At 42.3% G+C, this 21,363-nt stretch overlaps 1 protein-coding gene across 2 annotated transcripts in view; it reads left to right on the forward strand.

Moving 5' to 3' along the window:
- The window catches only part of LOC139571079 (stress-induced-phosphoprotein 1-like), a 47,026-nt gene that overhangs the window by 14,248 nt on the left and 11,415 nt on the right, over positions 1–21,363 (forward strand). Inside the window, exons 2-11 of one of the 2 annotated variants that reach the window (XM_071393604.1) lie at positions 5,637–5,710; positions 7,647–7,730; positions 8,007–8,063; positions 8,217–8,414; positions 8,719–8,844; positions 13,807–13,852; positions 13,960–14,050; positions 18,790–18,931; positions 19,124–19,228; positions 20,886–20,976. In XM_071393604.1, coding sequence (XP_071249705.1) covers positions 5,637–5,710; positions 7,647–7,730; positions 8,007–8,063; positions 8,217–8,414; positions 8,719–8,844; positions 13,807–13,852; positions 13,960–14,050; positions 18,790–18,931; positions 19,124–19,228; positions 20,886–20,976 — 1,014 coding nt within the window. The remainder of the gene's footprint in view (positions 1–5,636; positions 5,711–7,646; positions 7,731–8,006; positions 8,064–8,216; positions 8,415–8,718; positions 8,845–13,806; positions 13,853–13,959; positions 14,051–18,789; positions 18,932–19,123; positions 19,229–20,885; positions 20,977–21,363) is intronic. The other variant, XM_071393605.1, reaches the window with a different exon arrangement.

A 21,363-nucleotide genomic window follows, 5' to 3' on the forward strand; every position in this document is an offset into this window, starting at 1 on the left:
ACGAGTCAAAAGTTTGGACACATACTCAAGGATTTTTATTTGTACTATTTCGACATTGTAGAATAGTAGTGAAGACATCAAAACTATATGAAATAACACATTTGGAATCTTGTAGTAACCGAAAGTGTTAAACAAATCAAAATGTATTTTATATTTGATATTCTTCAAAGTAGCCACCCTTGCCTTTGATAGCTTTGCACACTCTTGGCATTCTCTCAACCAGCTTCATGGGGTAGTCACCTGGAATGCTTTTCCAACAGTCTTGAAGGAGTTCCCACATGCTGAGCACTTGTTGGCTGCTTTTCATTCACTCTGCAGTCCAGCTCATCCCAAACCATCTCAATTGGTTGGAGGATTATGGAGGCCAGGTTATCTTATGCAGCACTCATCACTCTCCTTCTTGGTCAAATAGCCCTTACAGCCTGGAGATTTGTTTTGGGTCATTATCCTGTTGAAAAACAAATGATAGTCCCACTAAGCGCAAACCAGATGCAGAATGCTGTGGTAGCCATGCTGGTTAAGTGTGCCTTGAATTCTAAATAAATCACTGACAGTGTCACCTACAAAGCACCCCAACACCATCACATCTCCTCCATGCTTCACGGTGGGAACCACACGTGTAGATCATCCGTTCACCTACTCTGCATCTCACACGGTGGTTGGAACCAAAACTCTCAAATTTGGACAGATTTCCACCGGTCTAATATCCAATAGCTCGTGTTTCTTGGCCCAAGCAAGTCTTTTTATTGGTGTCCTTTTAGTAGTGGTTTCTTTGCAGCAATTTGACCATGATGGCATGATTCACAGTCTCCTCTGAACAGTTGATGTTGAGATGTCTGTTACTTGATCTCAGTGACGCATTTATTTAGGCTGCAATTTCTGAGGCTGGTAACTCGAATTATCGTATCCTTTGCAGCAGAGGTAACTCTGGGTCTTCCTTACCTGTGGTGGTCCTCATGAGAGCCAGTTTCATCATAGCGCTTCATGGTTTTTGCGACTGGTTTTTGCAGTCACCTCTGGATGTGTTTGGATGTCCCATAGGAGGCCAGCATCCTGGAGTCGCCTTTTCACTGTTGACGATGAGACAGGTGTTTTGCAGGTACTATTTAATGAAGCTGCCAGTTGAAGACTTGAGGTGTCTGTTTCTCTAACTAGACACTAATGTACTTTTCCTCTTGCTCAGTTGTGCACCAGGGCCTCCCACTCTTTCTATTTTGGTTAGACAGTTTGGGCTGTTCTGTGAAGGGAGTAGTACACAGCGTTGTACAAGATCTTCAGTTTCTTGGCAATTTCTCTCATTGAATAGCCTTCCTTTCTCAAAACAAGAATAGACTGACAAGTTTCATAAGAAAGGTCTTTGTTTCTGGCCATTTTGAGCCTGTAATCGAACCCATAAATAAATGCTGATGCTCCAGATACTCAACTAGTCTATAGAAGGCCAGTTTTCTTGCTGCTTTAATCAGAACAGTTTTCAACTGGCTAACATAATTGCAAACGGGTTTTCTAATGATCAATTAGCCTTTTAAAATGATAAACTTAGATTAGCTAACACAACGGTGCCATTGGAACACAGGAGTGATGGTTGCTGATAATGGGCCTCTGTACGCCTATGTAGATATTCTATCAAAAATCAGCCGTTTCCAACTACAATAGTCATTTACAACATTAACAATGTCTACACTGTGTTTCTGATCAATTTGATGTTATTTTAATGGACAAAGAAATTGCTTTTCTTCCAAACAAGAGTTTCTAAGTGACCCCAAACTTTTAAACCGTTGTGTTAAATAAAAAAACATTGTTTCACCGCTAAACTTATTGTCAACTTTTCAGTTCTGTGTCAAGAGCTTCACTGTCTGTTGCCCAGTTAGTTACTATGGGAAGATGTCAATTAAAAGACCCATCCTATCTGGCCCTGTGCCTTCTCTGAATCATGGCATTGAATGCTTTAGCAGGATTCTTTCTCCTCACAACTGGCTACTTGATTATTGCAGCTCAATGGGCGTAACATTTTATTGACAATTTCGATGCCTTTTGGAAACAAAACACGTTTTATAAGGATGTGATCCACTCAAATAATTTGGGATCCTGGATCCTTTCACAGCATTATAAGTCTAAGTTGAGACAATTACTTATCAATGACCCAAGCCCAGCTGAGTTAATCCCTACCATAGTGACGCTGAGTTGTCATAATGCTTCAGCAAATGTACATTACTTGAGGGGCGTTGGTAGACACAATGTAAGTAACCTAATGTATGTCCCTCTAACTGCCCTGAATGCCTCTGCTGATCCTACAGCTATTCTTTGCATTAATCATGTACCTATTAACCAGATTTATACTGTTAGCACTGAGGCGTTAGTAGGAAGTCCACAGTGTGCAGCTCACCCTGTACAAACATAAATAACATCAGCATATCTACTTCTGCTAAGCTTCCCAGTAAATCAATGGAAACAAGTAAGCATCCCAGAAGAAAAGTGCTCAAAATAGCCCTCGTTAACATATGTAGATTAAGTTACAAGGTTCATTAAATCAATAATTTGCTATTAACAGATGGCATTCATATTCTGACTGTCTGAAAATCACTCCGATAATGCCTTTGATACAGTAGTAGCAATACAAGCTTATAACATTTACAGAAATGCCAATGGAGGTGTTGCTGTTATATTCAGAACCACTCCTGTAAAGCTTAGAGAGGATATCGTGTTAAGTACTGTTGAAGTAATATGGCTACATGTTCACCTGCATCACCTAAATCCCATTCTTGTGGGAAGCTGCTATAGACCAAGCACTAACAGTCAGTATCTTGATAACATGTGTGACTTGCTTGAAAATGTATGATCTCAACAGAGAAGTATATTTTCTGTGTGATTTTAAATATTGACTGGCTTTAATTAAGCTCACCACTCAAGAAAAAGCTTCAAACTGTAACCAGTGCCTGCAACCTGGTTCAGGTTATCAGTCAACCTACCCGGGTAGTTACAAACGGCACAGGAATGAAATCAACATGTATTGATCACATCTTTACTAATGCTGCAGAAATTTGCTTGACAGCAGTATCCAGATCCGTCGGATGTAGTGATAACAGTATAGTAGCCGTATCAAGGAAAACCAAAGTTCCAAAGGCTGGGACTAATATAGTGTATGAGGTCATACAATACGTTTTGGAGTGAATCCTATGTTGATGTAAATTAATATGTGTTGGTCCGTGGTGTGTAATAAGGAGCAAACAGACGCTGCATCTGACACATTTATGAAATTGCTTATTCCAGTTACTAATAAGCATGTACCCATTAAGAAAATGACTCTAAAAAGGGTTAAATCCCCATGGATTGATGAGAAATTGCAAAATTGCATGGTTGAAGGATGAGGCAAAAGGAATGGCAAATAAGTCTGGTTGCACAACCGATTGGCAAACATATTGCAAATTGAGAAATCATGTGATTCATCACAAAACCGACTGATATTGTCAACTATTTTAATGATTTTTTTTCATTGGCATGACATGCCAGTTACAAATGCTGACACTACACATCCAAGTATATCTGACTAAATTATGAAAGACAAGCATTGTAATTTTGAATTCCGTAAAGGGGCTGTGAAAGAGGTGAAAAAATAGTCTCAACAATGACAAGCCACCGGGGTCTGACAACTTGAATGGAAAATTACTGAGGATAATAGCAGATGATATTGCCACTCCTATTTGCCATATTTTCAATTTAAGCCTACTAGAAAGTGTGTGTGCCCCCAGGCCTGGAGGGAAGCAAAAGTCATTCCACTACTTAAGAATAATAAAGGCTCCTTTACTGGCTCAAATAGTCGACCAATCAGCCTGTTACCAACCCTTAGTAAACTGTTGGAAAAAATTATTTGACCAGATACAAAAGAGTTACCTGTCTAACAGAACACAGAGGATGTTCTTCACTGCGCCACTCGGGAGACCCACAAACATGTCTCTTTGACCTTTAGAATAAGGGATTGTCAGCTCTATTCATTGCATATCTAAAACATTCCATAACATTTGCCTGCTGAACATAGCCTTTTTTTCCCCTTCTCTGCTATGCTGACTAGTGGGAGCGGAGGCTTGTCTCTGAGAGCTCCTCAGATATGCTGTTTTCACTAGAGAACGACCAATGGTCGGCCGAGCCGATATAGTGGGCCGACATTGTCCTTTTTTCTAGTCTATCTGCTATCGGTCGACTTTGCCGATAGTCCCTCTACATAGCAAAACTGCTGCTATGCCAGCTGCCACTCACCGCCTGAGCCACGAGCACAGCACAATGCAGAGGAATGTTTAGCTGGGAAAATTAGCAGCCGCAAGCTAGCTCATTCTCCAACAAAGGTGCAGTGTAGAGAAACGGATAAAATGACAGTGACCAAAATCAAACTTCTGTTGCAAATTTTTGTTTAAGTCACTAATAATAAGGCTTATGTCGACGTGCCCGACATGCATGCAATAAGCAGATGACTATGTGACCTGTTAGCAAAGATTACGATAATTAACCCTTTCATCTGTGGTATTAACTAGCTAGCTTTATTAGCTACTACTGTATGCTATCTAGCTGGCTAGGATAACATGGTGCTAAGTTATCAGATAGGAGATAATTGCAAATGTAGCTAGCGTTAGCTAGATATCATTTTGAAAATGCACCATTTTTGGCAACGAGCCATCTGACTTGTGGTGTAACGTAAGATATTTACTGGTGTGCTCATCTAACAAGCCACAATCGTATCTGTAAATTGACAGTTCATAGTCGGATTAGATGATTGTCATAATAGGAAATAATTGAGTGTTTTTAAAATGCCTAAATAAAGGTTGGCAATAGGTTTAGCTACCTAAGAATCTCCCTGCATGTTTATGGACCAAGAAAGCTTTAGATCAGTGCCTGTGCCTTCTCACTTCTCAAACTATGTGCAGATTTGAGTCATTCAGACAAATATTAGATATTGTGTGTCTTGTTTTGCACACTTTGTACAAAATAATAAAATACAGTACTACAGGATATTTCTTAACGTAGCTCTTTATTAGCTAGCTATAACTGGCATGTTCACGTATCGCCAACCAGGAAAAAAGTCCATATCAGTCGTTCTCTAGTTTTCACACACAGCTCATTAGTCCACTGAGATCAACACGGGGCATGGTGTCACAGCCAGACTATCACTGAAAAGCTAACTGCAAGCCCTGAAAAGTTTATCCCTGTGTAAGGTTATCTTATCAAGGACATATTTCTAAAGCAGTCATATGTACACCTCTTGACTGCCATTTCACTTCTTTTGAATGCCCTCGTTTTGGTCTATTTTCCATCAGAATTCAGAGCTTGTTTGAAATGTAAAAATAGAAAAGATTGACTCTGGTTTGTTTAAGGCACGCTTCGACAGTAAAAAACAAGAACTGTTCTCCTTCTGCATAAGGAAGTGTTCAGTCATAAGACTTCTGTGTGTGACTGACTGACTGAAATCAGACCTCAGTGAAGCCGTGACCTCGTACAAACTTTTATCTGACTGACCTTTCACAGTTCAGTTGTTGAAGTTAGCCTGGTTTTAACCTAATCAATGTCTGGTGTAGAGGAATGGGTTATCTTTGAGCATGTAATGTACAAATAGAACCCTGATGTACTGTATGTTTTGCTTTTCTACCCAGAAACCTCCAGTGCTCAGCGCCAGGAGGAGATGGAATGTGGAGCAGGGACCTCTGAGCCCACCGAAGTCACACAGGTAAGGTAATGATTTCACACTGTCCAAGGTAAAGACATGTTACACTGAAGGACAAGGGGCTGTATGTTTGACAGTAGTCGGTGCATTGTGGTCTTGAAGTTTGTGGCCAAAAGTATGTGGACAACCCTTCAAATTAGTGGATCCGGCTATTTCAGCTACAGCTGTTGCTGACAGGTGTATAAAATTGAGCACACCACTATGCAATCTCCATAGACAAGGGCAGTAGAATGGGCTTTCTGAAGAGCTCAGTGACTTTCAACGTGGCAACGTCATAGGATGCCACCTTTCCAACAAGTCTGTTCGTCAAATTTCTTCCCTGCTAGAGTTGCCCCGGTGAACTGTAAGTCGAATCAAATTATATTCGTCACATGCACCGAATACAACAGATGTAGACCTTACAGTAAAATGCTTACTTACAAGCCCTTACCAACAATGCAGTTAAGAAAAATATGTTTTAAGTAACAAATAAATAAAGGGGGGGGGGCGGGGGGCAAAGCAAATAGTCTGGTTAGCCATTTGATTAGCTGTTCAGCAGTCTTGGGGGTAGAAGCTGTTGAAGCCTTTTGGACCTCAAATGAAATTTGATTGGTCACATACACATGGTTAGCAGATGTTAATGCGAGTGTAGCGAAATACTTGTGCTTCTAGTTCCGACAATGCAGTAATATCTAACAAGTAATCTGACAAAGTCACAACAACTACCTTATACACACAAATGTAAGGGATGAGTAAGAATATGTACATATAAATATATGGATGAGCGGAGGCCGTGCGGTATAGGCAAGATGCAGTAGATGATATAGAGCAGTATATGCACATGAGATGAGTAATGTAGGATATGTAAACATTATTAAAGTGGCGTTATTTAAGGTGACTAGTGATACCTTTTATTAAGTCCATTTATTAAAGTAGCCAGAGATTTGCGTCAGTATGTTGACAGCAGCCTCTCTGTTAGTGATGGCTGTTTAACAGTCTGATGGCCTTGAGATGGCTGTTTTTCAGTGTCTCGGTCCCAGCTTTGATGCACCTGTACTGACCTCGCCTTCTGGATGATAGCGGGGTGAACAGGCAGTGGCTCGGGTGGTTGTTGTCCTTGATGATCTTTTTGGCCTTCTTTTTGGCCAAGGTCCTTAGCTTAGTGATGCGCTTGGAGGACACTATGGTGTTGAACACTGAGCTGTAGTAAATGAACAGCATTCTCACATAGGTGTTCCTTTTTTCCCGGACGGATAAGGGCAATAGAGATGGTAATTTTTGGATCTGTTGGGGCGGTATGCGAGTGGGTTCAGGGTGTCTGGTGTGATGGTTTTGATGTGAGTAATTTCATGGCTACAGATGTGAGTGCTACGGGTTGAAATTAATTTAGACAGGTTACTTTGGCGTTCTTGGGCACATTGACTATGGTGGTCTGCTTGAAACATGCAGGTATTAAACTTAGTCAGGTAGATATTGAATGTCAGTGAAGACCCTTCCCAGCTGGTCAGCTCATGCTCTGAGTATGCATCCTGGTAATTTGTCTGGCCTTGCGTCCTTGTAAATGTTAACCTGTTTTAAAGGTCTTACTCCCATCGGCTACAGAGAGCGTGTTCACAGTCATCCGGAATAGCTGGTGCTCTAATGCATGATTCAGTGCTTCTAGCTTGGAAGCAAACAGGAGGTATTTAGCTCGTCTGGTAGCTCGCGGCTGGTTTCCCCTCTGTAATCCGTAAAAGGTTGCAAGCCCTGCCACATCCGATGAGTGTCAGAGCTGGCGTATTAGGATTCTATTTTTTCCTGTCTTGACGCTTTGCCTGTTGGTTCGTCGAAAGGCATAGCGGGATTTCTTATAACCATCCGGATGTTGCCTTTAATCCATTGCTTCTGGATGGGATATGTACTGTACGGTCACTGTGGGTACAACATCATCGATGCACTTAATAATGAATGTGTGTGTAAGGAACAGGACATCAGTGGAGAGGACTGTATGACCGAGGAGGAGAAGGCCAAACACAGAGCGGCGCGACGCAGAGCCAAGAGGAAGGTGAGCACAACACACTCGCACATTAATTAATACATACTGTACATGCGCACACACTTACTCCTATATATATATATATATATGTGTGTGTGTGTATATATATATATATATATATATATATATATATATATATATATATATATATACACACACACACACCAAATCTTCCTGAGCCATAGTGTTTGGTTAAAAACTGTGAAGGACCTGCTCTGTCCATAGTGAACCACATATTCAGCACCCAATCTGTGTATCCTGATGCTGTTACTATGTTCCTCTCAGCGTCGACGGGAACGCAAGAAGCTGGAGCACGTGAAGAAGCCTGAGGGCACTGACCAGGTTAACTACAAACCAGTATTACATGTATTCTGAATTAATATAAATTATGCAATGCTTAACAGCCTCATTTACAATGATCAGAAAAAATGTCTGTATAAAAAGGAATGGACATTTTGCATTTCAGCTCATTTATGATATGCGCTTTTTTTCCAGGATGTGGAGGACGATGGTAGATCTGAGGAGGAAGAGGATAAAGATGAGAGTGATTCTGAGGTGGAGGTAGAAGAGGTAGTGAAAGAAGAGAAAGAGGATAAAGCAGCCATCCCTCACTCTAAGGAACCCTCTACCCCATCGCCAGCCCCCTCAGGAACTAAAGGACCCCAGAATACCGCTGCAAGAACATCTGAAGAGGTAGGGACAGATTGACTCGTTCATTTGGGCAAAGCAATGGCGTAGGTGCCTGGTCCTAGATCTATTTGTGTTGTGGCACCTTAATTGTGGAGGATGGGCTCATAGTAATGCCTTGAATAGAATGGTATCGAACACATGGATTCCATGTGTTTGATTACATTCCAATTACTCCATTCCATCCATTATTATGATCCGTCTTCCCCAGGCTAGCTTTTAGGGGAGCTGTGTGTACTTGAGGAGTCTTCATATACAAGCTGATTGGCACCTTAGTAAACCATTCTCTCTCCTTCTCCGTCTGCTGTAGGAACTGGAGTGGGATGTGAGCAGTGCGTTCTTTGCTAACGCTGCTAGCCACATCAGGCCAAAAGGCTGGACCAAACCTGGTGCCAAGTCCAAAGAGAATAAGGAGAATGAGGGCAGAACCAGAGAGGTAAGTGGACCCTGAGTTTTGGGATATCTACATTGCTGACTAGTTGTTATCGTTAGAGTGGTGATAGCCAGTATAGCTAGCTAACTAGAGATTTGCTGTGGTGGATGTTTTGTCAATAGCTGTCAGTCTGAGGTGTTGGGGCTAAAGATCGCTAGCTACTTTGGTAGCTTTAAGTTGCTATGGTAGGGGTGTTGTTTGCTAAGGATGACTGGCTAGTTACTTTCTGTGGTAGATGTGTTGATAGTGCAATGGCGCCGGAGAAGAAGGCTGACGTTTTACGTGTTTGTAACTTAGTTTTTAACTTATTTTGTACATAATGTTGCCGCTACCGTCTCTATGACCGAAAATAACTTCTGGACATCAGGACTGCGATTACTCACCAAGGACTGGCAGAATCCTTTTTTTTTCTTTAACGAGCCCAACGCGAGTGATATACTGCTTTCTCGGGAACAGGCCCAGATCCCTGTGATTTGCGTGAAGAGGAGGCGGAGAAAAGGGGGCCAAAGGGCGGGCTGCCTTCAGCGAATTCGTAGAAGATCGAATAAACCCACACTTCCTTCCATTCTGCTTGGAAACGTGCAGTCTGGAGAATAAAATCGATGACCTACGTGGAAGATTAAACTACCAACGGGACATACAAAACTGTAATATCTTATGCTTCATGGAGTCTCATGGAGTCGTGGCTGAACATGCATACAGCTGGCTGGTTATACGCTGTACCGGCAGGATAGAACAGCGGCGTCTGGTAAGACGAGGTGCAGCGGACTAGGTATTTTTGTAAATAACAGCTGGTGCACGATATCTAACGAAGTCTGAAGCTATTACTCGCCCGAGGTAGAGTATCTCATGGTAGGTTGTAGACCACACTATCTACCAAGAGTTTATCTGCATTTTTCGTAGCTGTTTACATACCACCAAAGACAGAGGCTGGCACTAAGACTGCATTGAATAAGCTGTATTCCGCCATAGGCAAACAAGAAAACGCTCACCCGGAGGCGGCGCTCCTAGTAGCCGGGGACTTTTAAAGCAGGGAAACTTAAATCCGTTTTACCAAATTTCTGTTAGCATGTTAAATGTGCACCGAGGGAAAAAATCTGGACTACCTTTACTCCACACACAGAGACCTATACAAAGCTCTCCCTTGCCACCCATTTGGCAAATCTGACCATAATTCTATCCTCCCTGATTCCTGCATAAAGCAAAGATTAAAGCAAGAAACACCAGTGATGAGATCAATAAAAAAGTGGTCAGACGAAGCAGATGCTAAGCTACAGAACTGTTTTGCTAGCACAGACTGGAATATGTTCTGGGATTCCTCCGATAGCATTGAGGAGTACACCACATCTGTCATTGGCTTCATCAATTAGTGAATCGATGACGTCGTCCCCACAGTGACCGTACGTACATACCCCAAACAGAAGCCATGGATTACAGGCAAACATCCGCACTGAGCTAAAGGCTATAGCTGCCACTTTCAAGGAGCGGGACTCTAACCCGGAAGCTTATAAGAAATCCCGCTATGCCTTCCTGTTGAACCATCAAACAGGCAAAGTGTCAATACAGGACTAAGAACGAATCGTACTACACCGGCTTCGACGCTCGTCGGATGTGGCAGGGCTTGCAAACCATTCCAGACTACAAAGAGAAGCACAGCCAAGAGCTGCCCAGTGACACGAGCATACCAGACAAGCTAAACTACTTCTATGCTCGCTTCGAGGCAAATAACACTTAAACATGCATGAGAGCACCAGCTGTTCCGGAGGACTCTGATCACGCTCTCCGCAGCCTATGAGGCAGATCTTTAAACAAAACAACATTCTCGTAGTACACGGATTACCAGGACGTGTACTGCATGCGCTGACCAACTGGCAAGTGTCTTCACTGACATTGTCAACCTCTCCCTGTGAGTCTGTATTGCCAACATGTTTTAAGCAGACCACCATAGTGCCTGTGCCCAAGAACACTAAGGTAACCTGCCTAAATGACTACCGACAAGTAGCACTTACGTATGTAGCCATGAAGTACTTTGAAAGGCTGGTCATGGCTCACATCACCATTATCCAAGAAACCCTAGACCCACTCCAATTTGCGTAACAGATCCACAGATGATGCAATCTCTATTGCACTCCACACTGCCCTTTCCCACCTGGACAAAAGGAACACCTATGTGAGAATGCTATTCATTGACTACAGCTGGGCATTCAACACCATAGTGCCCTCAAAGCTCATCAATAAGTTAAGGACCCTGGGACTAAACACCTCCCTCTGCAACTGGATCCTGGACTTCCTGACGGGCCACCCCCAGGTGGTAAGGGTAGGTAACAACACATCCGCAACGCTGATCCTCAATAGGGGCCCCTCAGGGGTGCGTGCTCAGCCCCCTCCTGTACTCCCTGTTCACTCATGACTGCACGGCCAGGCACGACTCCAACTCCATCATTAAGTTTGCCGATGACACAACAGTGTTAGGCCTGATCACCGACAACAACGAGACAGCCTATAGGGAGGAGGTCAGAGACCTGGCCGTGTGGTGCCAGGACAACAACCTCTCCCTCAACGTGATCAAGACAAAGGCCATTGTGGACTACAGGAAATAGAGGACCGAGCACGCCCCCATTCTCATCGACGGGGCTGCAGTGGATCTGGTTTAGAGCTTCAAGTTTCTTGGTGTCCACATCACCAACAAACTAACATGGTCCAAGCACACCAAGACTGTTGTGAAGAGGGCACAACAAAACCTATTCCCCCTCAGGAGACTGAAAAGATTTGGCGTGGGTCCTTAGATCCTCAAAAGATTCTACAGCTGCACCATCGAGAGCATCCTGACTGGTTGCATCACTGCCTGGTATGGCAACTGCTCGGCCTCTGACCACAAGGCATTACAGAGGGTAGTGCGAACGGCCCCGTAAAGCTTCCTGTCATCCAGGACCTCTATACAAGGCGGTGTCAGAGGAAGGCCCTAAGAATTGTCAGACTCCCTCGTCATAGACTGTTCTCTCTGCTACCGCATGGCAAGTGGTACCTGAGCGCCAAGTCTAGGTCCAGGAGGCTTCTAAACAGCTTCTACCCCCAAGCCATAAGACTCCTGAACATCTAATCAAATGGCTACCCAGACTATTTGCATTCCCCCTCCCCTCTCCACTGCCACTCTGTTGTCATCTATGCATAGTCACTTTAATTAAATCTACCTACATGTACATACTACCTCAACTAACCGGTGCCCCCGCACATTCACTCTGTACCGGCACCCCCCTGTATATATTGTATTTATTTTTACCGCTCCTCTTTATTACTTGTTACTTTTATCTCTTATTCTTATCCATATTTTTTTTAAATTGCATTGTTGGTTAGGGGCTTGTAAGTAAGAATTTCACTGTAAGGTAACTGTAACCTGTTGTATTCAGCGCATGTGACTAATACATTTTTGATTTGAAATGGCATTGGTGCCCGAGAAATAAATTGTTACAATTTATTGCCAAGTGGCAAACAATAATGCAGGCACAAGGGATTGGGGTGTGAGCATGCGGGTCTGGGCAGATGAGATGTATGTAAGTTGTTGTTCATATGAATGTTTGTTTTTGGAGTGTTAAAAAAAAAAGAGATATTATAAATAAAAAGAAGATTCTGTTTTTATGCTTTTACATTTAACCCTACCGCAGCTATTTTAGATATAGTTTCATGTGATTTCAACTCTGCAAAATTGTTGTCTAGTTTTAGTCACAATAGCCGGTGCACCCCCACCCCCCTCCCATTAAATTATTCATATTTACCTCTAGCTTCCATCGTTTACATTCAGTTAACCCTGTCCAGCTCGGCCAACTATCCCCCTAGCAATATTGCTATTGTTGCAGATTGTAACCAATGCCAGCCATAATTAACTATATGGCTATAAGCCTTGGCTACAGGTTAAAACGTTTACAGCTCTGAATTTCTTCCCATAACGATTGTCATGAAGAGGATAATCTGAGCTTTCCAACAATGCCAGAAGTATTAATGTACGCTTAATATTCAGCAAATAGCATTAGCTTTTCCAATATAAAAAGCAACCGCAACTCTCATTTGGACCGCGTGAGCTGCAACAAAGATGAATAAAAGCACACAGCAAAATAGAGCTTATGTGATCAGAGCAAAAATGGCGTATATGAAAGCAAAGATTATCAAACGCAATTATAGTTTCAAATTCTGGTAAGTTACAATTGTAAGTGTCATTGCTGCACATCAGTTCAAAAGAGAGAAGAGTGATTGAAGTGACGGCCTTGGAGCTGTGTGTGGGAGAGCCGGGTCTGCTCAATCAGCCCGAGCAACTGAAATACATTATCCGCAAATAAGAGGACTGCATTAGTCTGCAAAGCCATGCATGCTAATGATGGAAAGGAGCCTTTTTTCAAATTGAATGTCCATTCTCGTCTCGTTACATTTTAGTCAACTAAAAGTAATTTCTAATCTTAATTTTTATGTCATAGTTATTGTTGACGAAATGAACACTGCCCTGCAGCCTGTTAGATTTCACCCCGCCAATGGGTGAATTGTACAATTTCATTTCAGCCACTCTGTTTACTTTAAACGACTAGTATGTCCTAGAAACGTTGTTACAGCGTGTAATGTAAGATTATTAATATTCTTATACAAAAATATTTTCTTAAGCAAAAGGCAAACCGTGTTACATTTAGCCTCGGTCTCCACTAGTGTTGATGGCTAGTTGTTGGCTGTGCAGGTTCAATGTCCTCCCTAAGGCGAGGTGAATTCTGGACATGGAAGGCATGATAAACAGTTCTTTGGAATGTTTGAGTTTTACCTCGTATAGTCTCTCTCACACGTGCGCACACACACACACGGCTGCCTAAGTGTGCAGGCTAGAGCACTAGTCTGCACTCTCGTTGAGTGACCGTGAGTCGGAAGTGATCAACTGAGTGATCAACAATTTGATCGATTTTATAAATTATTTCTCTGGTTTTGGTCTAGGTGAATGAAACAGATGCTGTGACTAAGAGAAGTGCCTTGTTGACAGGTGAGTGTCTATATGTCCATCCAGGTTACACTCGCACACACAACTTGCTGTGCAAACATGCCCAGATTTTGTTTGTATACTTGAGCCTCTGACTGTGTGTCCTGTAGAAAAAGGGATCAAGCTGGTCCAGGAGGGCCAGTATTCTCAGGCAGTCGGTATGTTTACAGAAGCCATCAGATACAACCCAAAGGATTACAGGTAATATCACACCATTACATGTTGTATAGCTACATTATATCACTCACTATTAGTGCTGAGCGATTTAACTGAAATGCCGGTCATTGTTTTGTTTTTTAAACAACTAATTAAATGAATTCCATTTATTTAATTTTTCTGTGAGCTCAATGTGCACATTGCGCTGTGGTTTCTCTAGAGATAAATCCGATCGTGCCCAAGCTGTGCGACATAGTATGGTGTTGTAGCTTCCAACAGGCCAATGTTCTACATAGTTTAGTGCAGAAAACATGATAATTAACTACAATGACCATAATCCATTTCGCGGCTACTTGTCAGTTTCTTTTACGCCTGCTATGTAAGAGACCGAAGAATGCGTGATTAGAGCGTAGTTGCTTCGAGCTATTGGCATTCAGCAGTCATAAAAGTATGCCTTATTTTAAGAACTACAAAAATAGTAATTTTGTCAGACCGCATCGGCAGCAGCTCAATAGAGATGAGTTGATGACTTTAAATGAAATAATAGTAGTCAAATAAACACATTTGATATACACAACTGAAATATTTTATTAAAGTAATGTGAATAACTGATGGTTAATAAGTGATAAGCAGTCATGGGCAGCCACTACTATCATGGGACTTTTATTAATTGTTTTATTCTGTGTTACAGCATTCAACCCACAATGCATCGTGCATTTAAAAATAGATATATATAATTGAAAATCTTGATTATTTTTCAAAATGTAACCGATGACCTCAAATCACTCAGCACTACTCACTACCGCATGTCCTAGGGTTGCAAAGCTACCGGTAATTTACCAAAGTTACCAGGATCTCCTGTAATTTTGGTAATTAACATAGATTGCCATAAACCTGTTAACTTCGGTAATTTATTAAAATGTATCTATATATATCTCAGCAAAAAAAGAAACATCCTCTCACGGTCAACTACGTTTATTTTCAGAAAACTTAACATGTGTAAATATTTGTATGAACATAAGATTTAACAACTGAGACATATAAACTGAACAAGTTCCACAGACATGTGACTAACAAATGGAATAATGTGTCCCTGAACAAAGGGGGGGTCAAAAGTAAGTCAGTATCTGGTGTGGCCACCAGCTGCATTAAGCACTGCAGTGCATCTCCTCCTCATGGACTACACCAGATTTGACAGTTCTTGCTGTGAGATGTTACCCCACTCTTCTACCAAGGCACCTGCAAGTGCCTCGGTGTAACGCTCATTCCTTCGACGATAAACGTGAATCCGACCATCATCCCTGGTGAGACAAAACCGCGACTCGTCAGTGAAGAGCACTTTTTGCCAGTCCTGTCTGGTCCAGCGACGGTGGGTTTGTGCCCATTGGCGACGTTGTTGCCGGTGATGTCTGGTGAGGACCTGCCTTACAACAGACCTACAAGCCCTCAGTCCAGCCTCTCTCAGCCTATTGCGGACAATCTGAGCGCTGATGGAGGGATTGTGCGTTCCTGGTGTAACTCAGGCAGTTGTTGTTGCCATCCTTTACCTGTCCTGCAGGTGTGATGTTCGGATGTACCGATCATGTGCAGGTGTTACACGTGGTCTGCCACTGCGAGAACGATCAGCTGTCCGTCCTGTCTCCCTGTAGCTCTATCTTAAGTGTCTCACAGTACGGACATTGCAATTGAGTACCCTGGCCACAGCTGCAGTCCTCATGCCTCCTTGCAACATGCCTAAGGCACGTTCACGCAGATGAGCCGGGACCCTGGGCATCTTTCTTTTGGTGTTTTTCAGAGTCAGTAGAAATGCCTCTTTAGTGTCCTAAGTCTTCATAACTGTGACCTTAATTGCCTACCGTCTGTAAGCTGTTAGTGTCTTAATGACCATTCCACAGGTGCATGTTCATCACACTTGACTATCCTACCAATCCTTGACTTCGGCGATGTAATTTACAAAATAACCTCCAACACTCTACTCAGCAAATTGGATCTAGTCTATCACAGTGCCATCCATTTTGTCACCAAAGCCCCATATACTACCTACCACTGCGACCTGTATGCTCTCATTGGCTGATACTCTCGCTACATATTTGCCGCCAAACCTACTGGCTCCAGGTCATCTACAGTTCTACAGAATTTTGGCCCATTCCTCCTGACAGAGCTGGTGTAACTGAGTCAGGTTTGTAGCCCTCCTTGCTCGCACAAGTTTTTTCAGTTCTGCCCACATATTTTCTATGGGATTGAGGTCAGGACTTTGTGATGGCCACTCCAAAAACTTGACTTTGTTGTCCTTAAGCCATTTTGCCACAACTTTGGAAGTATGCTTAAGGTCATTGTCCATTTGGAAGACCCATTTGCGACCAAGCTTTAACTTCCTGACTAATGTCTTGATCTTGCTTCAATATATCCACATAATTTTCCTTCTTCGTGATGCCGTCTATTTTGTGAAGTGCACCAGTCCCTCCTGCAGGAAAGCACCCCCAGAACATGATGCTGCCGTCCCCGTGCTTCACGGTTGGGATAGTGTTCTTCGGCTTGCAAGCCTCCCCCTTTTTCCGCCAAACATAACGATGGTCATTATGGCCAAACAGTTCTATTTTTGTTTCATCAGACCAGGGGACATTTCTCCAAAAAGTACAATCTTTGTCCCCATGTGCAGTTGCAAACCGTAGTCTGGCTTTTTTTATGGCGGTTTTGGAGCAGTGGCTTCTTCCTTGCTGAGCAGCCTTTCAGGTTATGTCGATATAGGAGTCGTTTTCCTGTTGATATAGATACTTTTGTACCGGTTTCCTCCAGCATCTTCACAATGTCCTTTGCTGTTGTTCTGGGATTGATTTGCACTTTTCGCACCAAAGTACGTTCATCTCTAGGAGACAGAACATGTCTCCTTCCTGACCGGTGTGACGGCTGCGTGGTCCCATGGTGTTTATACTTGTGCACTATTGTTTGTACAGATGAACGTGGTACCTTCAGGCGTTTGGAAATTGCTCCCAAGGATGAGGTCTACAATTTATTTTCTGAGATTTTGGCTAATTTCTTTAGATTTTTCCATGATGTAAAGCAAAGAGGCACTGAGTTTGAAGGTAGGCCTTCAAATACATCCACAGGTATACCTCCAATTGACTCAAATGATGTCAATTAGCTTATCAGAAGCTTCTAAAGCCATGACATCGTTTTCTGTATTTTTCCAAGCTGTTTAAAGGCAAAGTCAACTTAGTGAATGTAAACTTCTGACCCACTGGAATTGTGATAAGTGAAATAATCTGTCTGTAAACAACTGTTGGAAAAATGACGTGTCATATACAAAGTAGATGTCCTAATCGACTTGCCAAAACCTATCGTTTGTTAACAAGACATTTGTGGAGTGGTTGACAAATTAGCTTTAATGACTCCAACCTAAGTGTATGTAAACTTCTGACTTCAACTGTATAAGTCTTTGCTAGGTAAAGCCCCGCCTTATCTCAGCTCACTGGTCACCATAGCAACACCCACCAGTAGCACGCGCTCCAGCAGGTATAATTTCACTGGTCACCCCCAAAGCCAACACTTCCTTTGGCTGCCTTTCCTTCCAGTTCTCTGCTGCCAATGACTGGAACGAATTGCAAAAATTACTGACGTTGGAGACTTATATCCCTCCCTAACTTTAAGCATCAGCTGTCAGAGCAGCTTACCGATGGCTGAGTACAGTTACAGTGAATCTGTAAATGGTACACACAACTACTTCATCCCATATTGTTTTTATATTCTTGCTCTTTTGCACCCCAGTATCTCTACATGCACATCATCTCCACGTCTATCGCTCCAGTGTTAATTACCTCCCTAATCTTCTACACTTGCACACACTGTACATAGATTTTTCTATTGCGTTATTGACTATGTTTTGTTTTTGTCGCACTGCTTTGCTTTATCTTGGCCAGGTCGCATTTGTAAATGAGAAATTGTTCTCAACTGGCCTACCTGGTGAAATAAAATGTTAATGGTTCAATGAACAAGCATGGGAAACAGTGTTTAAACCCTTTACAATGAAGATCTGTGACGTTATTTGGATTTTTACAAATTATCTTTGAAAGACAGTGTCCTGTAAAAGGGATGTTTCTTTTTTTGCTGTGTGTGTGTGTGTGTGTGTGTGTGTGTGTGTGTGTGTGTGTGTGTATGTGTATATACACACGTGTGTGTGTGTGTGTGTGTGTGTGTGTGTGTGTGTGTGTATATATATTTGTGTCCATATTATGAGTTTAGTGGATAGACCATATGGTTCAAGCGATAATAGCCTAATTAATGGAAAAAAAGTGTCTGAACAGTGGCATTTTCAATTAACTCTGCAACGCATCACACTATTGACTTTTTTTCACAACTGCTACCACTTTATGCGCCAAAACATTAACAACCAAGACCTATTTGACATAGTAAAACCAATAAAAGTTTGAAATACAAATATTAAGGGTATTTCATGCTGAAACCCTCATATTTAACACCAATGGTGTTCACTCATCTTATTTGATTATTTTGTATATTTTACGTGGTAAGGTCAGACGGCCAGAGAATCTGAACTACCCAAAAAGGCCACTAGATGTTAACTGATAAAATTTAAAGTTACCCAAATTCTGGTCGTTTACTGGTAAACTTTGAAAGTTTCAAGTAATATATTCTCCCTTTGCAACCTGACCTCTAACGCCAATATGCTTATTATATATCAATACATTGGCAGAAGTGTATATGACATTGATAAATAACAATTTCTCCTCTGTCTATCTCTATGCATATGTCTGTTTGTCTATCTCCAGGTTCTTTGGGAACCGGTCGTATTGTTATAGCTGTTTGGAGCAGTACCCCCAGGCCCTGTCTGATGCTGAGCGGTCCATCCAGCTGGCAGTTGCCTGGCCTAAAGGACACTTCCGCAAGGGCAGCGCACTCATTGGCATGAAGGTGGGCCACAGACTACATCACTTTCATGTTCTGACCTGTCCTATTCTATTGTCATGTATTGTAATCTATTCTATAGGACGCATATTCTGCATTTACTGGTTTTTCATTAGTTCTATAATTTTTATGCCGGCCTTTTGTGTCTTTACCTCTAAACGTGTGCGTCCGTACATGTGTCTGCGCGTGTGTGTGTAGAGGTACAGTGAGGCGGAGAAAGCCATGGAACAAGTGCTGAAGCTGGATGAAGACTGTGAGGAGGCCGTCATCGATCTCTTCAACTGCAAAGTCTTACAGCTTATGGTACACACGCTCGCTCACTCACACACTCTTGGTGAATCCCAAACCACCACCTTGCCCCTACCAACACTCTTGGAGGGCACTCTGTTGCTGACAAAACTCAGAGGGTGTCTTCCAGAGAGTGGTGAGGGGATCAATTAACCCATCAACTTCAGGACTCACTCGTGGCTTGAATGATACTATTCATATTCCACTTTGAAATAAAACAAGCATGAAATTCTAATTAACAAATCACCCCTGTTGTTTTACAAGATGTTAACCTCAGTAGCAGTTAAAAACACCTGCATTGGATTTTTATATCAATATCAAATAATTTCTTTAACAATTAAGTACTGTGATTGTTTTCTATCAAAATGGTTAAAAAAAAGAAGCTTCTTAGCAAAGAGCAATTTCTCAAGCAAGAGTTCTGCTAGAACTATCTGGGAGTGGTCTGAGTGGGGAGGAGCAAACTGAAAACTAGCTGTTATTAGCAGAGAGGTTTGGAACTGTCTATTAACTGATTCACCTCCTGGTGATAGCACCAGGCAGGGCAAAACTCTATCCCACCACTACACACTGAAATCTCAGGCGGTCTTTTCAAACAGCTCTTACACTCAAAGGACATCATAGTTTTCACATATTATTCCAACCTCTCATTGTGTGGAAATATACGTGAAACACAGGAACATCACATTTTTTACTGCACAGGGCCTTTAAACATTTAATTTGAGGCATTTAATCTGTTACATGTGTCAACTCTGGAAATCAGACGTAAACAAATGCATGGGAAATATATAATTAGGCACACCTCTCCATTCTTTTGTATCAAATTGTGTGTCAGGATAGCACTTCACTCTGGAGCCTGCGGCCTTGCTGGCCTGGCCGAAGTGACTACCGGAGGGTCTAATTAGCCACTACACCCTTGATAATTTTCACTCCCTCAGCTTTGAACACTTGTGCATATGGCGGAGGCGCACGTGAACGCTTAAGTGGAGGGGCAAGGAGAAGGGAGTGATTTTTGGATTCAGTCGCTCGCTCGCACGCGCACACACACAGCCTCTTCAACTTCAGAGTACTACATCAAATATTAATACACACACACAATTCAAGCCTGCGTACACACGTGCTGTCCATGGTCACACAATACGTATGTGAAATGGCAGTGTATGGTTATGTTCCAGATCTACTAAATTGGCTAATTTCCTCGTTTCCTTTCCTTCATGACAACCAGCTAAGGACAGGAAGACTGGGGTTTAGGTCAGGTTTTCAACTCTCCTCTAGGGCCCCCAGCCGTTCCATGTATTTTAACTACATCACATCTGATTCAACTTGTTAACTAATAATCAAGCCATTGAATAGGTGATCAGGTGAGTTAGTTCAGGGCTACAACAAAATTGTGTAACATCTAGGGGTGTTACACTGTTCATGCACTGTTTGTCCTTTTAGGGTGCATCTCAATAGTCTAAAGTGGGCTCCTACATCTTCACTGATCTGAAAACACAGGACAGGGGAAAGCATTGTGCTGAATTCATAAGTTTGCATTTAACTCTCCAATCACTCTCAAAGCAGACAAGGAGAGGAAGCCATTAGACTGAAGGGACGATCCATAGTCTTGCCTCCTAACTCTCTCTCTCTCTCTCTCTCTCTCTCTCACTCTCCCTCCTTTTCTCGCTCTTTCTAGGAGCTGGGTTTTGAGGAGATGCAGAGTGTGTTGCTGCTGGAGAGATTCACCACTGTACAGGCTGCACTGGCTTCACCTGAGGCTTCTAGGGGTGAGGACTAGGGCTGTGGCGGTCATGGCATTTTGGCAGCTGGTTATTGTCATGCAAAAGACTGCTGGTCTCACGGTAATTGACGTTAATTAGGATAAACACGATTAGCATTTCCAGGCCTCCACGCACACAAGCCGTTGATGTGTGCCTTTCGAACATCTACATTTAAATCAATTTAATATACACATCACAATAAATATTTATTTTAGGTAGGTCTAAAGAAGCATTATGATATAGGATTTTATAGTTAAAATAATATAATTGAACTTAGCTGAATGAAATAGAAAGGCACTTTCATTGGAATGTGAAAAATTGCCTATAATTTGAAACAGGTCCTATATGTTAGAGTTATTGGTCAACTATAGTTGTAAATGATACAAACTTTAG

Source organism: Salvelinus alpinus, chromosome 3, assembly GCF_045679555.1.
Source record: "Salvelinus alpinus chromosome 3, SLU_Salpinus.1, whole genome shotgun sequence".
NCBI classification, from domain to species: Eukaryota; Metazoa; Chordata; class Actinopteri; order Salmoniformes; family Salmonidae; genus Salvelinus; species Salvelinus alpinus.